Below are 24,442 nucleotides of genomic sequence, written 5' to 3' on the forward strand. Positions count from 1 at the left end.
GGATCATTTTAAAAATAACCTAATTAAGTAATTTCAGGATTACATGTGATGGTACTGTACGTGTTTTTCCTCCGAGGAAATGGGGTGCATAGAGTTTGTAAATCTTTTTTTTTAGGTCACATTTCTTTGCAAAGAGGGATTTGTTTGTGGGAAGGTTGACTAATGACATAACAGAGTTGTGTTTTTGATGCATAGTGGGTTTTTTGGGGGTGATTTAAACATTAGCAGTCGTGTCCGGGTAATGTACTGCATCTTTGACATGAATCCTTTAATGGAAACAGCGTCGGACCAACACACGCAGCGGTCTCGACCTCGGCCGTTTAGCCTCAGCAACCCTCAGCAACTGCGTCCTCTCGTAGCCGCTCTTCCCTGCAGCATCAGCGTGGGAGCGTGTTCAATTAGCAATGAGCTCTTTCTCTACTGTGAGTGGAATCCAAAGAAAGTAAGAAGAAACTGTTGCAGCTCACTGCCGAGGACGCACCGCTCAGTCCTGCAGAGACGCTTTGGAAAGCTAGCGCGCTTTCATCAATTTCACAACAAAAACACACTTAGTGTTACAGTGCAGTGGCTGATCGAAAACTGCTTTTTCCTTTAAAACGGCAATTGATTCTGAAAATTGGATAACAGGCAATACATGTTGGGAATAAAATGTCCTCTTACCTCCTCCCACTCGGCGGTGAAGGAGGGGGTTCGCTCCAGTCTTCTCTCAGGACTGGCCCCCGCCAGCGGGCTGGGACTTCCAGGACCCTGACCCCGGGATCCAGACCCCCAACTGTGCTCCTCCTGAACCAAAACACACACACACACATGCAAAACTTTTAGTTTTCAAGAGCTGCACAACAAGAAACTCTGATGCAAAAGTGGCCGAATATTTCATCATAAAAATATAAAGAACTGAAACTAAGAAACTGTTTCAAGAATAACTAAGTTGTTTCTATACCGACGCTATTTTCTTCAAACAGACTATGCATTGAGCTTATGTTTTATTTACAGAGAATTAAATAAAACCCCAATGTGCTGCACAGCGGGAACACTGTGGCCCAGATTATCCAACTGGATGAGCTGGTTTGAGCTGCGATGCTGAAGTCACATGACGCACCCAAACACAGACGACTTCATACACTGAATACTGAGAACTAATTAACTTCTTCTGTATCGTACACCAACTGGAATCCATTTAGTTTTCATGTTGTTAAGATCTCATATTGTGGAAAATAAGAGCTGTAATGTATCTGACACAGAGGTGTCAAGTAACAAAGTACAAATACTTTGTTACCTTACTTAAGTAGAAATTTTGGTTATCTATACTTCACTGGAGTAATTATTTTTCAGACGACTTTTTACTTTTACTCCTTACATTTTCACGCAATTATCTGTACTTTTTACTCCTTACATTTTAAAAACAGCCTTGTTACTCTATTTCATTTCGGCCTTTAAAAAAAACTATCCAGTTAAATTGCTCCATCCGGATTGAGTGAATTTGGTTGTGGTTGTTTCAGATGTTCTTGTCCAGTTTTGTTCTTACATCCGTTCCCTCAGATTCCTGCAACTAAACTTGGATGTACATTCCAATAAATGTTAGGATAAATGATAACATGCCTCTGAAGTTTGACTTTTTGCACCATTACAATACTTATAAGCAACTAGTCATCATATCTCCTGCTCTCTGAAACACATGTTAATGCTCAATAGTACACATATATGGTTCTTTAATATATTTGCATTATACTAAGATGCATTCATTTTCAATGGCTTTTGTCCTTAATGGCTTTTTTCCCCCTTACATTACTTTTACTTTTATACTTTAAGTAGTTTTGAAACCAGTACTTTTATACTTTTACTTGAGTAAAAAACTTGAGTTGATACTTCAACTTCTACAGGAGTATTTTTAAACTCTAGTATCTATACTTCTACCTGAGTAATGAATGTGAATACTTCTGACACCTCTGACCTGACAGAACAACATCATCACACAGATCTAGAGATGCAGGGAAACCGTCACCTGCACCGGAGACACGGACACCAGGTTGGAGTCGGACTTGGACAGGGACTTGTTCAGCTGGAGGTCCAACACGCTGCGGGGCATGGATCTCATCCTCCCCAACGTACAAGCCCTCTCTTCGTAGCCGGCTCCAGACGGGCCGTCCTTGGCGTGAATCCCCTTCAGCCCCGGAACCTCTCCGTTGTGTCCAGAGTACGAGGGCGGGTGGCTCAGAGTGGACCATCCGCGAGGGGGATCCACCTGCTCATAGTTCCTGGGCTTGACCTGGTCCTGGTTGATCTTGGTGTGGAAGACGGTCCGGTACACGACCTGTGGCTTGGGAAAGTCTCCGGCCGGCCTCTGAGGAGAGGAAGGGCTTCCTGTGCCGGAGCAGCCCTGGGAAGCTCCTCCGCCGATCACAGTATTGAACTCCGGCGTCTGCAGCAGGCCGCCCTGGTCATCCCCACAGGGATACTTGAACTGTTTGGGGCTGTAAAGGTGGTAAAGTGTGTCGGGGGCTTCACAAGCCGGGGAAGAGCCATGAAGAAGACCAGCAAACTCCTCGGGGATGTGGCTCTTCCTGTGCTCCTCCAGCAGAGGGTTGGACTTGGAGGAAGAGCAGAGAGGAGGAGCAGGTGCAGGAGGAGGAGGCTCTCGCTGGTACGGCCCGTCGTCTGCAGGGAGGACACAGGATTAACATCAGTCAGATCAGCCATCAATGCACTTCCTTCAGTTACATTTCAAATACACACAATTCCATCATCTGTACCAAAGAACAAAAGGAAAGAAGGAGTGAAGCACAGCGGCTTCAAACAAACACAAGTTTGCAAATCAGAACCCAAGTACGAAGTGAAGCATCGTCCGTCTCTTTGAAGAAAAGCTGCGTCTTGAAGGAGAAATAAAAGAACTCCTGACTTGGACTTGTTTTGGGTGGAAACATCAGACTCATGATTCTGAAGTTGTGCACGCATGCGTGATTGCACGGACACATGGAGACAGACGCACTTAGATCTTTTACTAAGTTCTCTTCTCCCTCTGAAGAGGACGCGTCCAGAGGATCGTTCATTGTCTGAGTGCAGTGAAGTGAGAGAAGCCTCTGAACGTTGCTTTGATGATTCACGCGTGACTGTGGATGCACGTCTGCGTGTTGCAGCGCGTGTTCACATCCCTTTGACTCGTGTCCAGACCCATTACACTTGCATCTCCAGGTAAATTAAACCTGATGCCTCAGATGTCGTGTTGCATGTTGAATGTCGTGAATGCATCGTGATGCCGTGCACGATTCTTCAGCTAAACACCTCTGATCAAGCTCTTGATGCTAATCCCACACAGCGTACCTGCTTTGTTACCTAAACGCTTGAACATTAATACGACAAATAAAGTACATATATATCAGATACAAAGACTTGGATACAGACAAGTACCACCCATCTATCTTCTACCGCTGATCTAGAGTCTTGTACCCGAGATCTCGTACTTTTGGTCAGAACCTGCAGCTCCTGTCCAGGGGCAAAGGCTGGAACATGGATGAATTGTTGGACCGAGAGCTTTGCCTTATGACTCACGACAGACCAAGTCTGCAGCACTTCAGACGCTGCATCGACCCGCCAATCCAACTCCCACTCCATCCTTCCCTCACCCCTGAACGAGTCCCTGAGGTACACGAAGTCCACTTGGAGGTAAGACCCGTAAGACCCGATCCCCCAAAACAGAGATGGAGCTCCACCCCTCTCCTCCTGATGACCATGATCTCCGATATGGAGGAACTGATTCTCATCCTGCTGGATCACATTCAACGTCGACCCGGTCCAGGTGAAGCAAACAGAACAACATCATCTACACAAAGCACCAAGTCGAGGTGATCGAACCGGATCTCTCCCACTCCTGGGCTTCGGCTGGAAATGTTGGAAAAGTTTAAATTCAGTAGTTTTATGCTTTTTTACGGTGTTTTGTTAGATCATATTCAAATGTATCCACTTTAGTTATCCTTCTTACTTAAAACTATATCTGATTCCATATACATCCTCATATTCTCTTAGAAACATTCAGCAACCCTTCTTTTTCGTTCCTTTAACTTTTAAAGAAATTGGCAGACGTGCTTTTAAGTTCAAGGCCCCATCAGATTGGAACAACTTTCATTACATTCATTACACTTCTTTAAAAACTCACTATATTCCAACCTCAATAAACCATGTAGTTGCCTCTAGTGGTATTGCCTTCTCATTTTATTTTTATTTATTTATTTTATACATAATGTATCTATTTCTTCATATATTGTATCATAATGATGATAACGACTATTATTAATATTAATATTGTTATTCTTGTTGCTATTACTGCATTATATGCAGTGTTTACCTGTGTTCTTCAGGTGTGGTAGGTCTTGGGGACTGGTGTGTGGCCGGGTTTGTGTGTGAGAGCCTTATGTCTGTATTATGTTTGTTGTATGTAACTGTTTTGTATTGTGTTGTATGTTTTTTGTTGGACCCCCTCGAAAACGAGATGATTCATCTCAAGGGGCTATCCATTAATACATTTACTATTATCTCTCTAACACATAAGGGACACAAGCTGAAGGCTCTTTGTCCTGAATAACTGCAGCAGACACGAGGTGACGTGAGCCCGGTGTGCAGGAGAACCGTGTTGGGGCTGTGCCCTGAATAACGCCGGCCCAATCAAACCCCCGCGGGGACATCAAGCCCAATCAGTTACTGTAGCTGCTGTGGTAATGCTGATGCTTGGTGAGCAGGGACAACAGATCTAGCCCAAGGTTAAACAGCTTCATCACGCCAGAGCTCTGGATAGACGGACCATTCACATAAACACAATAAAACTACAACTAACGCATGGCTTAGATGCAAATAACCCTCGTCGTCAAGGTAACCGAACTGAGGAAATATGTTGTTTCTTGTGTCAATAAACAAAGCCATTTATTTGAACAGTAACATTTAAATTTCTACTTATCAATGTAACAACTGGATAAACTCATTTATGAAGCTTTGTGATTAGCACGGTGTGTTAAAATCACCCCGTCTGACTTACAAGTGGACATAAAACATTAATGTGAGACTCAATTAGTTTCACATCTGTATCCGAAGTGATTTGCATGTAAAGATGATCATCAGCTCTGATACCTGAGAGCTGCAACTGTCTTACACAATCACACCGTTCCCAACTCTCCCTTTTACCTGAACAAAAACGTAATTGTCACTAGAAACAACCGACAGCTGAAAAGAAACAGATGTCCGTGAGTGGAGCCCCTGCACTCGTTTCCATGTTTCATATCATTGTTGAGGCCGAGTAAACAATCTCATCACTAATCAGCATCTCTTCATTCCCCTCTCAGACACACATTACACAGTCTTATGCATTAATGAACATAAACAGCATCTGTCCACCTCCATATGAACGCAGAGCGTCAGTCAGGCACACACACGCTCGGCCTCCCAGCCACCGGTACCCAGCGAGTCTTCACGAGATCCACTTTCCCACGTGCAACAATTACATGGAACGAGCAGAGAACACCAAATACAGCAGGAACCCCAGAAGAGACACAGTGAAATAACGATTAAGTGGAACAATACTGTCTGTACTCAATAAAAGAGCCATTTCAAATGTGCATTTTGCATTTTCGCTGCAACTCTGTGCCGTCTGCTGAGTTAAAAAGCACAAAGTGCATCTTATTAATGGTGTTGGAGGTAATTGGGGTTAAAAACATGACTCATCCTTGAGCGTTGCATGTTTTCAAATGAGATTTTCTCCACAAACAAAGCGATTTAGTTGCTTCAAATCCTCAGTGTTTAATAGAAAAACTCAGCTGTTATAAGCATGTTCTGTACTCTGCACTTCTAAAGCATCTTTCAACCCCACTATAATTTACCAGCTGTTCTTCTGGGATTTCAACCGACAAAACTCTCCTCTCTCTTTGCTTCTATTCATCTCTAAAAGCGAGAACCACGGGCAACAGGTGAGTGTATTGGTATCCATGGCAACAGAGAGCCCCCAGCACAAGGCTCTCTTCATTTAAGGTATCTGGTCGCCTGCTTTCGACCTCCAGCAGATTAATGGAGAAGAGCGAGTCAGACAGGTTGCTGGGACGGACGCTGCAGAAGCACAGCTGCCGTAACCGCGTCTGCGTGCAGAAACTGTTGAAACAACAACCTAATATCAGCTGCCCTGACAGGAATAATGACATGAATATAATTGCCGGGGAAGACGGATTACAAGATGGTTAAAACTGGAATACTGTAAGGTGTTTATCTTACCTGGGGATCCACTGGCAGTATGAGCTCAGATTAAGAAAACAAACATAAATAAGTAAAACTCCATGCAGCCTACGGGACATTTCTACTCTACTTCCTGCTCCAGTTTAGCAAATGTCAGACTAATCTGCAGATGCACGACTCCTTATACCTGCATTTGTGTTGCGCAAAAAAGAAGCGGAGACGAGTCGTGGCATGCAGCAGCACGGCCCGAAAGCTGCAGTTTCCATGTCTACAGGCGGCTTCCAGGTCTTGATGGATCAACTTACTGTAAAGCCAAAGCTTAAACTAACCAATCAATTTGTGTTTCCTCTCAACAAAAACAAATCTCAGCAAATGTTTTCTCAGTAGATGAAACAGCCTAATAATAAAGTTAATTTGATGCCATCAGATCTTGTGTGGTGCATTTTATTTCCCTTGGAAGAGCTTTAAAAACATGTATATGCTTTATAAATCCATTGAACTACAAAGTAAAGCCAGGATGCCATCACTACAAGCACAAACAGTGATCACCTAAAACAGTGACACCCACAGTTTGATATTATGGGAGAACCATAACCAGTAAATAAAAACCTCTCACTTGTCAAACTCTGGACCCTTGGACTGGGTTTTCAGATATTAGGACCGTTTTAGGCTTTTGGTTGTTTTTTGAGACATTCCTGAGGGCCGTTTGTGATGGGGCAAAAACGATATGATGGGGGTAATAAATGAATACCAGGACTCAGGATTCACTCCGTCTGGCGTGAGTTCAAATACTTTAATGACAGCTGGTTCTCTAGACATCAGTGTCATGTATAGACGGCGACTGTGGAGTATGTTTTTTTGGATATTGTTGTGTCTCACTTGTTATGATAAGAAGAAAATTGATCCAACAAATAACATTACAGTTTTTGAGTCAGGTGCCAGGTAGTGATGTCTTCCCGGTAGTCGACGGCAGGACTCGTCGCTGAGCCTGAATGCATCAGATCTTATGTCTGAACTGGAATGTAGGCATAATTGACATTACTTACAAATCTGGTTATCTTGTTTGGACATGCCTTCTCTACACATGCCCTAACAACCAGCTAAGCAGAGCTCACAATCACACTCACAAATACAAAACAAAGCAACAAAACCTCTTTTCTAATGCGATATTTGTTTTCCTTAATCCTCTTTAACATAATCTCCCCACAATCTGCTGCTGATGTTAAACCCTGCCCACAGAGGAAGTTCGCTTTTATCTCACGCGAGCAGAAAAAGCGGTTCCGAAACGACACGTGTGAGTACCAGAGTAGTTTCACGTGAAACAGCACAGACTCTCGCCGAGTCAAAGTAAACATTTGAAGCAGTGTGTCGGGTTGTTTCATGAATTTGGACCCGGCTGGTCTGAAGCGAGTAAAGTGACGCCCTCGGCTTGCTACACGTGTCCACGTTGTCAGATCTGAAGATGAGGACGATTTTCGCAGCGACCGCAGCGTGCTGACAGTCATGTTGAAGCTGTTGGCTCGTTTCACAGCTCAGTGTGAAAGTCTCCCGCTGCTTTGCTACATGAATGCATTACTGTCATGAAAAAAGACTTTCACGTTTCTTATTAACAATACTGATTATTCTGAGTGGGACGGTTTCCCCCCCGGTTCACTGAGCCCACATTACAAACCCAAAGCCCGCTTGCAACTCTCACCGGCTCATACGGGGGTGCAAGTGTTTTCTTTACTCCACTAACCGAATCAAGATTTAACTCCAGTATAGTCGTGCGAGTGGAAGATGGGAGGAGGAAAAAAACAAAGCTGAAAAGGAACAGACAGTATTTATATCCTCTCTTTTTGCACATGGACAGAACCTTTAGACCAAATTGCGTGTATTGTTGAGTAATAGAGAGCAAGATTATGTGAAGTAGCTGCAGGAGGGAGGCTTTAAATTCAGACCCTGAGTAGTAAAAGAGAGATGCAGTGAAAGGGAAGGTGGCCAGATGGAAAGCAGGTGATACAGAGGCCGAGCACGGAAATCTAACAACTGCACTGCAGGAGAGAGGTTGACAAACGGCAGAGAGGGAAAGGTAAAGTGAGGGGGCTGGCGGGGAGTGCATAACAGTGAATGACAAGCAGAGAAGGAAGACAGCCTGAGGACGTGGCAAGAGAGGAAAAGAAGTGACAGAATCGACGGTTGCATAACACCAAGCCGAGTTGAAACATTCTGAAATAAATCAGGAAAATGAGAGCAAGCGAGCTCCGTCATCACAAACAGGCTCCATCTCTACGTGTCCTTTAGATATTAGCTCTCCATTATAGATCTTCAAAATCTTGTTTAAAAGAAATTCAACAAATGTGTCACAACCTTACATTTGTACTCCGGTACCTTATAGAAATAAGCATCACATTTTGATAACAAGGATGTGACAAGCTGTCTCCTAAGATCATCATCGTTTCCTCCATTTCTGTCAAAAATGTCTTAAAGGGACAGTCAGCATCTGTATGTAGAAACATTGACACGCATGTATCGTCCTCATATACTTGGACGTCCTCCTGTGTGTGTGGGAAGAGGGGGGGGGGATCTAAACACCTGATAGGGATGCGCTCCTTGTTGCATCTCTTGTGCCGCTGCGCTGACTCTTATTAAAAAACTAGAGTAATATCTGAAGTGTCAGTCATCTCAGATTTAAGACGGAGCCACAATGTTGGTTCTGCAAGAGAAATCATTACCGTCTTCCTGAGCTCCAGGCGCTAAGATAGCATCGGGTTAGTGTAAGTCTGTTAAAAAACATGCAAATTTCACTAAAATGATCTGCACTGTTGACGAAGGGGATCAAAACCTGGTGTCATCGATTGGAGACAGTGTGAAGGCAACAGGAAATTCAATAGTTCACACAAGGACAACAGGAACGCTCCCTTCAAGGACTGTCGGAAAATTCCCATTAATTAGGTAAAAGCACAGCAAAGTGAACGCAAACAGCAAATTTAAGCAAATTTCATTTTTAAATTCATTCAACAGATTTCACAGAAATGATGCTTCTTTGTTTTAATCCAAACCTTCATGTAGTGAGGAAAGTCTCCTCCAAACAACTGATTTAAGTCACTAACTTTTTTAACTTTTCAACTTTCTAACTTTTTTAGCATTCCCTCTTCTTTTGGCAGGGTTTCCTCTGAGAGCTTCTGCAAGCTTCTGCATTGATTAAATATTTACGTTGTTAGGAGCCGCTGGGATGCCGGTTAGCTCTTACTGAAGTCGTTTAAGTCATGTGAAGCATCACAAATATCCCGTAGAAACGCGGCCGGTGCTGCGTTCAGGCATCCGGCCACATTTCAGGTCCTTCGGTGTTCTGGGGGAAAGCGGCAGGATGCGACTCATTGAACATGCACAAACACCAGAACTCGTATCAGCCGCCGGCTCCACGAGTTGCAGTTCCTGGTCTACACCAACCCACTACGTTACTCAGTCTGAGGGGAATTCACAACAAATAAATCTCATCAGACCTGAGCTTTACAGCAGAGCCGAGTACAACAGTTTCAACGTGTTAAAAAGAAATGAATCCACATGATGTGGTAGAAGTAATTACTAAATCCAGTTACCGGGATTCCTTGAGCTTTCAGTATTATCTTTCAGATTTCTGCTTGTTTGTCAGGAAAAATCAGCTTTTACAGATTCATTTTGAACTATTTTACATAATAAGTTCAGGACTTTTGTGGCTAAAAACGAGTGAAACGGCGTGTTCGACGTGATTTCCAGTCTTATCCGATTAGTCTGATTTGATTGATGTATTCCTCAAATTGCATCACAACCCCTGGCAACAAAACAAAAGAAGAATTCACTATCATTGGAGGGTGTTCATTTCCGTTTTTTTATTTTGCATGAAAAAATGCTAAGTAAAATTGATATTTTATTTTTTAAAACAACTTCCATCACATGTCAAAATATGAAAACTAGTTTGTTGCAGACTTTAATGATCTGCTCATTGATTAACAAATAATCTCCTAACAATAAAACGCCAGATAAAACCACAGAAAACCAAACCCCAGATGGTAATTCAGCATCAAGTGTGGAAAATAATTTGGAAAATTTGGAGAAAGTACTCAAAATCCGGAAAAAAATATTTTTACTCCCTTTTGCAAAATTAATAATGCGACGAATAAAAGACCGATATGAGATCAGATATTAATCTGATTTTAATTTTATATCAGTTGAGGGGAAAGAGTTTTAAAATATCCCTCCGTTGTCGTCAACTTTAGTTAACAGGAGAAGAAAAAAGTTGGTTTCAAGGTACCGTTGAGCTTGTTGATAATTTTTGATCTTCTTTTAATTTATTTTTCGAAGGGGGATATCATCCATCAGCGCAAAAACTTTTATCGTCTTTGATAATAAAGTGTGTATAAAAACATAATTTAGCTGACACGAACGTTTTGCTCTGAAAAGTAACCCTCTATTGTGATTAATCAGGTCCCTAATTGATCTTAATGTCTCTGATTGTGATGGATGGATTTCTCTGATCCTTCCTTTCTGGTTATATTTAACTGGACCCCCCCCTCCGGTGATCAAAACCTCCAGACATGATTCACCGTCACCTCGGGTCCTCCTATTCAAAAATAAACCCCAAAATAGTAAAGACTAAACCAAGAATACAGGTGCAAAAGGAAGAAAACATCAAAGAGAACCTCAGATAACTAATATAAAACACATTTTAATGATGCTCGTGCATTTGAAGTCTGGAGTACATGAATTTCCAAAAGGCTTTTTATTGGAAGGAGGAGATGAGAACATGAAAGACTAACAATGATTTCAGAGTTTTCAGCGACACTAGAGCAACTCTAACACGCTCAGTTAAAGTTCAAATCTGGACGTCAGATGTTTGATCCGGCCTTGAAGGTGAACCTGCTGGACTAAGTGAGTTACTGAATAAAACTGGTAATATGTGTAGATGTTACTTTGAGGTGCTGCTTTTTATATCAAGATAGAAACGGTACCACCTTTAAACACGATTACTGTTACTGTCTCTATCTCAGTAGTTGATGTTATGTTATGTTACGGCCTTGAGAGCTTAGATATACTGTATTGTTCAAGAAAACTTGAACAATACTGGTCTGATTGCCATGGAAACCAGTGTTGTCAGCCTAACCAGCATGTCAACACAAGCTAAATCCCATCAAACAAGCAGCACGAACAAAGTCCTGAACCCATCCTGTAAGCACAACTGCCGAACTACATCAGCAGAAGGTTTCAAGAAAAACCACTGCGCCGTCTTGATCCCCGAGGACGCTCTGAACGTCTGAAGGCTCCAAGGAATGATTCCCCTCTGAACAGTACTTGTGGGTGGATGGTGGATTTTATCATATGGGGACAGATAATTTATGCTGATTACAAATAATATAATATATTACAAATAATAGCAGTGACCAAAACACCTGCAGAAATACTGCAGGAATGACATAGCAGCAGTTAAATGCAGCCTTCTGTAAGCTTTAAATATCCACTGGGCTTACATCAAATACATCAAAACACAACAATAAAAAACAGTTTTCTGAACTTATCAATATGACTCTGTCCTTCACAGGATAAGTAAAATGGATCACTGCAAAAACTCAAAATCTTAACAAGAATATTTGTCTTATTTCTAGTTAAAATGTCTCATTTTAGTAAAAAAAATCTCATTACACTTAAAACAAGACTCATCCCTGGAAAAAACAACAATTTTCACCAGTTTCAAGTAAATTTGCACTTGAAATAAGTAGAAAAATCTGCCAGTGGAACAAGATTTTTTTGCTTGTAAAAAGAAGATAAATCTTGTCCCACTGGCAGATTTTCCTACTTATTTCAAGTGAAAATTTACTTGAAATAGGTGGAAATTGTCAAATAAGTTATTTTTCTGGTGTTATTTTTCTGGTGATGACTCTAAATGTTGAAATAGCAGTAAAACCACATTCATTGATGAAATGACATAAGGGATGGAAAGGGGGGATGGCAGTTTTACAGGGGGGATGATTTTGACTGTTTTTATTTCAGGGGGATGACATCCCCCCTCATCTCCAGTACTGCTTCTGAACGACACCGAATCAGCTCTTCTTTGAGCTGAAGAACAGCTTTGTCGTTCTTCCTCCAACAACAAATAACACACACAAGTGCTGCACTCACACACCCTGATTCATTGTTTTTCCATTAATAGATCAATAAGGGATCGAGATCATTGATCCGTCCAGTTCCTTGGTGAGCGTGTGCTGGTGTGGATAGATGAGACAACCGGACCTCCCACCCCAAAGGTCTCCTCACTTTTAGTCCACTCATCTCCAAACCTTACAGTGTTTTTGTGATCGTTTACATTGTGAAGTCGACTTTAGAGAAATCCATTTAGACAACAAATGTGGATCGAAACTTGGAAAGTTATAGTTTTCAGTCCAGGAAGTAGAAAACCTAAAGTAAACACTGAACGAAGCCAAAGCCAGAAAGCAAAAAGGAGATGCGCTATTTTTACATCCAATTATGAATCTTTGCTTCACAGTTCACATTTTAATTCTTGTCGGGTATAAAGATGAAAGATGAAAGCTACTTCAGCTTCTGCTGTTGTAGTTAGTTTCCTACAAATGTTTCATGTTCCTGCGTAAATCCGTACTGGAAATGAGCTCTGAGCGTGTTAATAAAACTGTTTATTCAAAGTTGCTTCTTATTACACCTTGATTGATGCCAGAATTAGTCTTTTAATCCTTTAATTGTTTCAGTCATGTTCTGATCTGATGAAGATATCTGGCACTTCTTTCAAGAATAAAATAATAATAATTATGATGCTTAAAGTCAACTGATTAATTAAAAATGGTCACAAATACACATGAGAAAAACCAAAACAAGCATCTGAGTGGCAATAAATCACTATGCAACTCTCTCTGCCAGTTAAAAACTCCCTCACTGGATAAACCTCTTCCAAGAATAAAAACTGCAGTGTTGCAGATACTAGAAAACCAGAGAATCCCCACGTTAAAGTCTCCAGAAGCACAAGTGCATGAGCCGCTGCACAGGTTGCGGCATCCAAACGCTTCTAGATAAAGAAGCCCGAGAGAGCTGCGTGTTTGCGTGCGTTGCTGGATTACTGCAGGGTGCACTGCATCATTTGTAGAGAACAACTACCGCTCCACGGCGCCGCGCTGCACTTGGCACTCGGGACCGAGGGAATATCTTTGGGAGCAATGTCCAGCGTTGCATAAGCCCCGGTTATGTAGCATAACAGCCGCGGCGGTGCTGGATCGGGTTATAAATAGGGGTACTTTTATCCAGCGGCCCACGCAGGTGGCCGACAGCAGCAGCGCTCGCTGCAGGGCCGGGGGTTCATTGTGTAATGTCAGATTAGAGCTGAAGGACAGGTTAAGATTTTAGGAGAAGAATAGGCGAGAAACACAGAGGCAGAGGGATCAGGGAAGGAAACACCGTATATGGCGATAAGGGAGAAAAATAAGTCCTTGCCTGCACTTTCTCGTCCTCATTTGCATCCCCCTTAAATCTTAGTTCATTCTCTCCCTCTTCCTGATTTTTGTTCATCACCCTTCTTGCAACATTAGACTCTCGTTCTCCAGCTCTCACCCACTCTCTTTTCACTGGCATCCTTTGAATCCTGCGACTCTGCGCCTTTCGTACCCACATACATTTAAGCTCTGTTGTCTCCCTCTCCCTGTAAGCCACTCGTTACCATGGTTACCCCATAATGGGCCTCGTAAAGCTAATAAGTATAAAGAGCAGCATAAGAAAAATGATGGAATAAGACGGAAAAAAATAGCTGGATAAATAAATAGGTGCCAATCTATTCCTGGTGCAGAAACTTCAGGCGATGGGAGCGAGGGAGAGAGACGGAGGGGAAAAAGAGAGATAAAAATACAGGCAGACATTTGGAATTCATTATTAGCTGTAACTATGAAGGTTTATACTGTAGTGTTCATATAAAACCTTTATATGAATCGTGATGAGATCATGAGAGGACATTCGTTCCTACGGGACCATGTTTTAGTCGTGGCTCTAATATTGAAAAAATAACTCACTGGACTGATCAAATATTGCTGCTCCTAGAGAGAACTTTAAAAACTCAAATCCTCAGGTCTTCTTTTCTTCATTTCTCATGCAAAGTGCCAGGAGACCAGATTTGTTTATCTCAGTTTGGTGTTGCATAATTTCTACCAGCTTTGATGACAAAGTGCAGGAAGATTCATCTACTTGAAGCAAGAAAATGCTAAAGTTTCTCGTCTTATACTCAAAGAGTTGGTTCTCCTTCGCCTCCATTTTCCTGCCCTCTGAATGCACCTGGAGGGGAGGACAGGTTCGTCAGAGGGAAGTGTGAATGAGGATGAGCAGATGCATTCTCTACAGTTTCTTTCCTCTGCCATGTTGTGATATTATTTGCCACGAGCCTGTAACTGATGTTGGTTGAACATGAAAGCTCAAAGGCCGGGATGTCTCTGCTCATCTTTCTTTCGTGCCTCCTCTGCATCTCAGAATATGGTGCAGGGAGCGGAAGCACGGAAAAGAACCAAGGATGCATAAACTGAAGTGATACGAGGTGACGTGAACAATCTAAACTTTAAAAGGAGATACTATGAGATTCCAGGAACATGCTTCCTCTCCTGCAGAAAGTTATAAAAAGATCAGATATTACACTCGACTCCCGTGGGTGAGTACGGGGCTACAGTATGAACACAAGGTTATGAAGTAACTGCCAGTCATTTCCATGAAAGTGCAATCATATCTCTCCACATTAATGCTGGCTGAAACCCAAAAAATAAATATACAGAGGTGTCAAAAGTATTCACATTCATTACTCAGGTAGAAGTATAGATACTAGAGTTTAAAAATACCCCTGTAGAAGTTGAAGTATCAACTCAAGTTTTTTACTCAAGTAAAGGTATAAAAGTACTGGTTTCAAAACTACTTAAAGTATAAAAGTAAAAGTAATGTAAGGGGGAAAAAAGCCATTAAGGACAAAAGCCATTGAAAATGAATGCATCTTAGTATAATGCAAATATATTAAAGAACCATATATGTGTACTATTGAGCATTAACATGTGTTTCAGAGAGCAGGAGATATGATGACTAGTTGCCTATAAGTATTGTAATGGTGCAAAAAGTCAAACTTGAGAGGCATGTTATCATTTATCCTAACCTTTATTGGAATGTGTGGCAGGGTGGAGGAGCTGCAGCCACTCAGGTTGATTGGGGCACAGGTGGCCCCAATCAACCTCTCCACTCTGCCTGCCTTCATAAGGCGGGGCTGCAGAGCAGCAAGAGGTCTCTCGTCTGCTGCTGGAGCTGCTGAGCTGTGTTTGTGCACGTGTGGTAAATAAAACAGTTCTTCACTGAAACTCCGTGTCCTCTCTGTCCTGTCGGTCGGGCCCCGTAGCACTAGCCTTGCTACACTGGCGCCCAACGTGGGGCCCGACGGGATGGAGAAGGGAGGCACGGAGCGGGCCCTGGAGGCACTGGCCCGAGCAATGGCCGACCTGGCAGCCGTGCTTCAGGGCCAGGGTGAGCGGCAGCTCGCGGCGCTGGAAGCGCTGCTGGCACCGCAGCCGGCAGGCCGGGAGGCAGAGGCTGCGGGACCAGCGGAGCGACCCACTCCAGCGCCACGTCTGAGGTTCGCCACGGCGGTCCCGGAGGATGCGGTCCCGGAGGATGCGGTCCCGGAGGATGCGGTCCCGGAGGATGCGGTCCCGGAGGATGCGGTCCCTGAGGATGCGGTCCCTGAGGATGCGGTCCCTGAGGATGCGGTCCCTGAGGATGCGGTCCCTGAGGATGCGGTCCCTGAGGATGCGGTCCCGGAGGATGCGGTCCCGGAGGATGCGGTCCCGGAGGATGCGGTCCCGGAGGCGTCGGAGGCGGAGACTGAGGTCGGCGAGGCGGAGACAGACCAGCTGCTGGAGCAGTGCTGCATCGGGGAGGAGACGGACCAGCGGCCGGAGCAGTGCTGCGTCGGGGAGGAGACGGACCAGCGGCCGGAGCAGTGCTGCGTCGGGGAGGGGGTGGTCCTGGACACACACCGGCCACGGATGCCGTCTGGCCCGAGGCCACCCTGGGCCCGGTCCCGAGAGCGGCGTTCTCTGCGGTTTCGCCGAGGACGACCTCCCGACCGGCCTCGGCGGTCGGCCCGTCGCCGAGGACGACCTCCCGACTGGCCCCAGCGGTCGGCCGAACCGGGAAGGCCCGGAGGCGCAGTCTGCGGTTCCTGGCTTCCTCTCCCGCTCCGAGGGGGGCGGGGGGAGTTGGCTCGGCCGGATGGACCCCGGCCGGAGGTTGGCGATGGGGGTGTGTGGCAGGGTGGAGGAGCTGCAGCCACTCAGGTTGATTGGGGCACAGGTGGCCCCAATCAACCTCTCCACTCTGCCTGCCTTCATAAGGCGGGGCTGCAGAGCAGCAAGAGGTCTCTCGTCTGCTGCTGGAGCTGCTGAGCTGTGTTTGTGCACGTGTGGTAAATAAAACAGTTCTTCACTGAAACTCCGTGTCCTCTCTGTCCTGTCGGTCGGGCCCCGTAGCACTAGCCTTGCTACAGAATGTACATCCAAGTTTAGTTGCAGGAATCTGAGGGAACGGATGCAAGAACAAAACTGGACAAGAACATCTGAAACAACCACAACCAAATTCACTCTATCCGGATGGAGCAATTTAACTGGATAGTTTTTGTTTAAAGGTCGAAATGAAATAGAGTAACGAGGCTGTTTTTAAAATGTAAGGAGTAAAAAGTACAGATAATTGCGTGAAAATGTAAGGAGTAAAAGTAAAAAGTCGTCTGAAAAATAATTACTCCAGTGTAGTATAGATAACCAAAATTTCTACTTAAATAAGGTAACAAAGTATTTGTACTTCGTTACTTAACACCTCTGTAAATATATTACACATATGGAGACAAAAACAACAACATCTTTCTGCTAACATGATAATGACGTGGAAGTTATTATGTTTCAGCTGCAAACATGGACTTAACATTAAGCTTGTTACTTGATTACAAGTCAATCTGCCTGATGAACATCTAAGCTGCTGTTCATCAAAAAAGGGCATCACTGTTCTTAAACTAACTATACAGAGTGTCTGTGAGATGCTGCATATTTGGATTTCCCTCTGAGGATGATTAAAGTGTTTATGAACAATAGGAAGGTGGATAGGTTTAACGATTGTACGTCAATCGTATGAAAACCTGGATCAGGGTCAGGCTTAAGAACTGGTGTCGATACAGCAGGGACACGTTTACAACACCCTACGTCTGTTTCAGTCAGTCTGAAGCTGCTTCTTAGCTTCCTTTGTTATAATTGTTGTATCTGTCAGGACCATCTGTTAAATAAAGATAAAATAAAAATTCTGACAGATGGGAAGTGGGTTCTGTTCTTTTAGTGAATAGCTGTCTCTCACAGTTAAAAAAAATGGATGAGGGAGATCCAATATCAAGCCGTTGGAGTGGAAACATATGTTCATGCCAGGTGTAAACGTGCTCAGAGCCGTCAGCTTGTGTTACACCAATACTCCAACATTAAAACAATCAAAGGTCTGTTAATTATGTAAGAAGTGAACTTGTTTTAGGGGACTAAAATGACGTGAATCAAAGCAGTTTGGAGTAAGAACGTCTTTCAGCAAAATGGCAGGTGATTTTGGCTTCTGGGGGTATCGACCTATGTCAAGATTAAATGCTATTTTAAGCCACTGATTAATAGTGTGGATTGGTTCCCCACAACAAGGTGATTCAACTTTGTAAGTGTACACAAAGTGTATAAAGAAGGACTGTTCATACCTGGTTGATGCTAACTTTCTATAAGTTTCTTCAAGTTGTCAACTCTTAATAAACACAAAAAGACGACAGTTCCAGATTGGCTTTGTATTAATTATAAAAGAAGTTGAACTGTGTTGTTGAAGTGGAGTGAAGTTGTTGAACCAGAAAACTCAGGTGAAAAACAAAACCATCCAAAACGAAACACCTTGAACCACTTCACTTCATGTTGGTCCCTGATGAAAATGTTTACTCCTTACCAGGGATGGGAATTGATAAGATTTTTCCAATTCCGATTCTATTTTCGATTCTGTTTAAAGATTCGATTCTTTATCGATTCTCTTATCAATTCTCATTTGGAAAAAAGGAGAAAAACAGGTCGATTAGCATTAACATTGTTTTATATCTTTGAACATAAAAATACAAGTGAGGATTATTTGTTTTGGAAATAAATAAAATATCTAAAATAATAATAAAATAGATATTCTTCTCCAATAGAAATTAAAATTTCCTTTTTAAAAGGATATCTGAGCTGAGCACTCAAAAATAAAACTACGTCAGCCAGTGACAAATACAAGTCAAGTCCAATGGAACTGTGCATTGTGCAATTCTGCAACCATCAACTATGAAGAATTAACAATTCTTTTGCAGAAAAATAAGCATGTCTGCTTTTTCAGGAAGGATACGCGATCTTTCTGGACTTATGGTGTCTCCACCTGTGGAGAACAACAAGTCGCCCTGTTGTCATCCGCTTTGGTAAAATGTAACCAAACTTTCGAGCGTTTATGCCGCTTTGTCGCCATGTTTTCCTGCTGGGCCCGAATGGTGACCTCATTCGTGCCCACTGGAATTTATAAGGGAATCGTTTGCAAAAAAGGCAAACGATTCCAAGGAATTGAAACACTGGGAACCGGTTCTCAACAAGAACTGGTTTTCGATTCCCATCCCTACTCCTTCCAATATAGGCTTGAGGTTGGTATTCCTCTTACACCGGGGCCACAATCTCTCATGCATCTCCTCATAAGTGTCAATTATTGGGAGGATTTATCAAGAATGCTGCATAATCATGTACTTTGGACTGTGATCAGCACCTGCTCCTCAGAACACACCTGTCTGGTGGGTGCAGGCCAGGATTTGGTGGATGGGTTCAAGAGGGAGATAAAAGACTTTTGTCCAGTAAATATCGGGGCAGCAGCTTCGATGGGGGTAAACGGTGAATATGTCTCACTCAGTTTTTAATCCGTGTGTGGTCCGTGTACGCAGCCACCTGCGGATGGAAGATGTATCCTTCGTTTCAGGCTCTGCACAGATCAAAGTCTCGCTGAGCCTCTGAACTGCTCCCAGATGAAACGAGCTTTCTCACACACACACTCACACACACACACACGGAAATGAAACGCGTCCTGCCGAATCGGCTTCGCCTGCTCCGGCTCCTCGGCCGGCGGCCCGACATCAGCGGGACCGAGATGAGCCAGGTGAGAGAAGGAAGTTATTAACTACATCACCAACTAACTATCACCGAGGCCACCACTTTGCCATGACAACAAGAGATTTTGTTGCTATGGAAACACAAGCAACAGACTAGGAAATGACACTAAAAACATGAAGGTCAGGATGATACAGTATCAGGCAGCGAACCCAATGTTCCAACCACAAGAAACGTGGCGGGGAATCAAATCTTGACTAATTGAAGTTGATTTCGTTTATAAAACAAAAGGTTTTAGTACGAATATAGGTCCATTACAATGTTACACATGATAACGGCAGATATTAAACCATTTACAAGCAGCCTAAAGAACGGAATTAAAAAGAAGCAGCTTAAAAAAAGACAGATTTGCTCAATTTCATCCCAGAATGATTCATATCAGCTTATTATTTAAGGCAGACCTCCGGTCCTAGTTTTTAGATGATATTTATTAACATATGGGATTTATTAAAGGGGCATGATAATGCACTAGTGCCTACAGTCTGGTCCTGCTGCTTCTGCGTTTGCAGGCATCATCCGTCAGACGGCAACACTTAAGAGTGGATCAAACGGTGTGATTGACTCGGGGTTGCAGCAGGTACTTCAACTGATGATTGCAACATTATTTACTGATTGGAGCCAAAACACGTCTTGCATTTTGAGATCGATGTCACAATGAGGCAAAGAAGCTGTTTCTCCTTTTGTGTTCGTTTGTATGGAATAAAAATGTTATCAGGAAATATTGATCGTCATGTTTTTCTCAGCTGACGTGAAGGAACCTGGATGTGGAGCCGTGAGCTACAGCCAAAATGATGACGACACAAACTACTTTGTACGTGTCTTTGTTCAGTTAGACGTGCCTTACAGGGAGATAGAAGACAAATCATGAGAACCCACACCTACAGTTCATCATAAGTTCATCATTAAAAACTTCAATCTTGATCTGAATCTGAATCTTGATCTTGAATGTTAAAAAATAACTCTGTCCAGTCTTATCTTTGTTGTTTGTGGACATTCTGCTAATTGAATAACTGCGACCCCAGTGATTAAGAGCCTTTTACAGGAATAGACTAATTTTTAAGGTAAATGTCTTGAGGTGACGTGATGTCTTGCAGAACAACACAACAAAAGGCAGCGAGACAAGAGAGCAATTACTGAGTTCAAGCGCAGCATGTGAAGATTACTGGAATCTAAAAAATGGAGAACAAATGTTCAATCACAAGGGTTTGTGTTAGAAAATGTTGCATGATTTATTTTCCCACCATTCATCCTTCAAGCAGAGATCAAGCAGTTCTTCCAGAAAGGAAAAGCTGAAAATCTGAAAAACCCCTAGTGGTACGTGTCTGGGAGGAATCCTGGCCAGTTGCTCAAACAAACCACCTTAAAAGATTCCTCTGGATCACTAATATCCTCCCGTGATTCTCAAAGCTTCGACCACTTTTACCCACAATCTCCCTCTTTCCATCACTACCCACGGCTCGGGACATTAGGTGAGGGTTGGAAAGGTAGATTGACCAGTAGATCATCAGCTTTCTACCCTTTACTACAACAGATACCCTCCCCGAAAAACAAAAAAGCTACTTCTCTTCCCACCTGCTCTGCACTCCCAGTATGAGCTGCAGGTCGCGGCCCAACGGTGCCAACAGCTCCTCATCAGACTTGGTGACAAAAGACAGAAACCCAACGGAAACGAGTCTAACTTGCAAAGGTCAGGTGAGGCCAGCAGCCACTTGGGTTGTACAAAGGGTCTCATAGCTCATAGTTATGCACCTCTCATGAGAACAGAGTTAGACTCGGAATATGCTAAATTAATAACTAAGTTTAGCATATTTTGACACTTATTCTCCTGAGTTAGAGTCCAGTTTCTTAACGCTGTGGTCTCTCCACCGTTAGGGATGGGCGGTATGGACTAAAAAATGTATCACGATAATTTCTGGCATTTATCCGGATAATGATAAAAATGACGTTAAAAAAAATACCAATTCAACTCCACCTTTTTAACTATAAATCTATCACCACATTCAGTCTTTGGAGCCCCTCAAAACAAGTTTTCTTAGCTTATAAAATCACAAAGTAGAAAAAAAAAATACAACTTGATAAATAAAGAAACAGGACAAATAAATAAAAGTTAACTGAAAATAAAATCCTATCAGTGATGACCTCTTCTAATATAAATAAAATGTGTAAATTAACCTGTGGTTGGAACATGCCACAAATTAGATACTATTGCAATTTCTTTTCGAAATAGTCAAACGTTATATCAAAATGTAACAACCATTTCCTTCTGTTTTTGCAGACTCTGCACACAATAGATGATGTTTGCTCCTCGTCTCTTTTTAAATCCAAACCAGTTCCACATAACGGAGCTGGAGCCTCGTTTAACAACGAGCTCCTCGGTCTCAGATCCGCCTTCCGCCATGTTTGTTACACAAAAACGTCCTCAACTGGAATTTATCGTTTTTACCGCAAGATGACAAATTCTTACCGTGGGAAATTTTTTTGACGGTATATCGTGAACGGTAAAATATCACCCATTCCTATCCACCGTCCTCCGTTCTTTCTGAGATGCTGTTGTTTCACTTTGCTCTCAGAGTTACAGCGTTTCTGCACCAATGAATTAACGGAGATGCCACAAGGAGGAAACTCAGCAAGAAGAGAAAAAGATGTCCGGTTAAGTGTTATAGCAGTAAAATATACACAGAACCACCGGGAGGATGAAAGCCACTCAATATATCGACTCAACACAGCCAGCCAGTCAGTCCGCAGCAGGATGTACACACAGGATTCAATATTTCAAACTGTTACACAGATTACTCAATCCTCTTCACTCCAGCTCAGGCTATGTTGATCCTGGTATGAGCACAAAGACTTTATGTCAGGGGTGTCAAATGTGCGGCCCGCGAGAAGTTTCCAACGCAAAAAAACGAAATGTTAATTTACTAAAAGGGAAGGCATAAATAATTGCCATGAATCGCAGCATATCCGATAATATATTTCTTCTACAAATCCATTGTTATTTCACAAAGAGAGCAGTTTGACATTTTTTTAGTTTTCTAAAATGCATTTGCTGATTTTATTTCTTTGTAGACGGTCGTTTATTTTTATAAACTGACTACTATTATATATTTTCGCAGGAAAAATATCACTGCTAAAAAAGATGATAGAAGATATTTATTCAGAGAATTTCAGTTTTGAATACGAGGATAGTGACAAAGTAAAACAGTTAAAAAAGAAGTGCTGACTTTTTTGGCACACTGGCGTAAATATCCGCGCCAATTTTTTAAAATAAATACACTTAATTGTACTGGAAAAATCTCTAAATCACAAAGAAACACTCTCGGATGTAATAAGAAAGATTTTGCTTTTAATTAAATTTCCTATTAAAAAGCGAAATATAAAAAAAACATACTTGTTTCTGTTTATCTTTGTAAAATGATATTAAAAGTAACATAATTTGAAAAAAAAAGGAGAAATTTCAAGAAAGGATCCTGAAGAAATATGTTTGACATAATAAGAGTGTAAACAAAGTGCATATTTCCTTTAAAATTAACTAAACTGATATTGGATTAGATAACAATAGTAAAAAAAAAAAAGAATTAGAAAAAAAAAAATGTTTGCACCGTTGAAAAAAAATTGGTCAAATCCGTCCCGCCAAGCAAAATGAGTTTGACACCCCTTTATGCAGTAATTCATCATCCTCAGACGAACCATGCTACCTCTGCAAAGGTGAACAATCCCATCTGCAACGTTGCGTCCTTCCTCAATCTGCTACTTCTCAGATGAGACGTGGGAGTCAGAGGTCAGCGGGTTCATTACGCCCTCACTCGGTCCTGACAGGCAGCTTTTAACGCTAAATGTCCTGTTGCGGAGGAGCCTTACCTGTGAGATGACAGTCGTCGTTAGAGCCTGCAGAGTCCTCCTGGTTGGGGCTGAGAGGAGGGCTGGCGGGGGGGCTGGTGCTGAAGCTGGCGTAGCCCAGGGACGAGCTCACCTCGCTGGGCTCACAGCTGTGGTTGACGGGCCTCTGCACGTCCAGGGACGAGGACAGAGAGGTGCGCTGCTTGGGCTGCAAGCAAGACGAGAAGAGTAAGTGAGAGGAAGCTTAAACGAACACCCGTCTAGTAAAAGTAAATGTTTTTTCTGCTTCCACTTTGGTGCACGCTAACTGGAACAATGTGAGCGCCACATTTCTAAAGCCTCTTTCCCCACTGGCTAAAAAAAAAAACACTAACATCTGACTCTAAAGTGTAATGGAAAAGTGTCCCGCCTCAAATGACTCAGCAGCAGTCCCTGGTATTTATCGATTCCAGCTGTGAGAGGTATTGATGAGCCCAGCACCCTGATGCAGATGCTAATGAGCACCGATGCTGCTGAGCTCAAGGCTCAAGGCTCAAGGCTCGCAGACGTTATAGTTTATTCTCACAGGAAAAGCTTTTTTAGGAAGATTTTTTTGGGGCTTTTTCTTTACAAGTTGGGCAGGAGATGTTGGAAAAAAACAGAGTCAGATTTATAAAACATAAGCCTCTGAAGCCACACCCCCAGAGCACATAAACGCGTTCACTGGCATCGGTGTGTGAGGAGAATTTAAAACAATACAGCTAATGTTGCTCCAGAAGAACATCAGGAAAGAAAAGAAATACCAAGCTGAAGGAAATGACTCACAGAAGGAATGAGATTAATTTCTTCTGCCAGCAACACAGCTGGGTGTTCCCTCTCAGCACTGCTGCGTCAGCTGACTTCCCCCGTCCAGAAGCAAACTAACATCATTACCAGAGAGAGCAATCAATGACCCAGCTCAGACTAAACCGTTTCATGAGCTGCGGTGAACCGAGTCTGAGAAAAACATCTGGGAAGCCCCGTGTGGAGCCGCTTCGCCTCCAGGTACAGCAGCTTAGACATCCAGGTTGTACAATCTGTACAACTTCTACTCACTACACTTCAATGCTTTAATGTTACTTTTATATCGTAAAACTGGGACGCAAGTTAGAAAATGAGATATGAGGTGAAGGAGCATTAAGAGCGAGCTTTGAACCTGCAGGAGAGAA

The 24,442-nt window shown here is 42.8% G+C and overlaps 1 protein-coding gene across 1 annotated transcript in view; it reads right to left on the reverse strand.

Moving 5' to 3' along the window:
- anks1b (ankyrin repeat and sterile alpha motif domain containing 1B) overlaps window positions 1-24,442 on the reverse strand; it is a 277,955-nt gene that overhangs the window by 74,969 nt on the left and 178,544 nt on the right. Inside the window, exons 13-15 of the mRNA XM_061715033.1 lie at window positions 23,277-23,463; window positions 2,003-2,655; window positions 661-783 (exon numbers count right to left, since the gene is read on the reverse strand). Coding sequence (XP_061571017.1) covers window positions 661-783; window positions 2,003-2,655; window positions 23,277-23,463 — 963 coding nt within the window. The remainder of the gene's footprint in view (window positions 1-660; window positions 784-2,002; window positions 2,656-23,276; window positions 23,464-24,442) is intronic.

The sequence above is a fragment of the Cololabis saira genome, chromosome 23, assembly GCF_033807715.1.
Source record: "Cololabis saira isolate AMF1-May2022 chromosome 23, fColSai1.1, whole genome shotgun sequence".
NCBI lineage: Eukaryota > Metazoa > Chordata > Actinopteri > Beloniformes > Belonidae > Cololabis > Cololabis saira.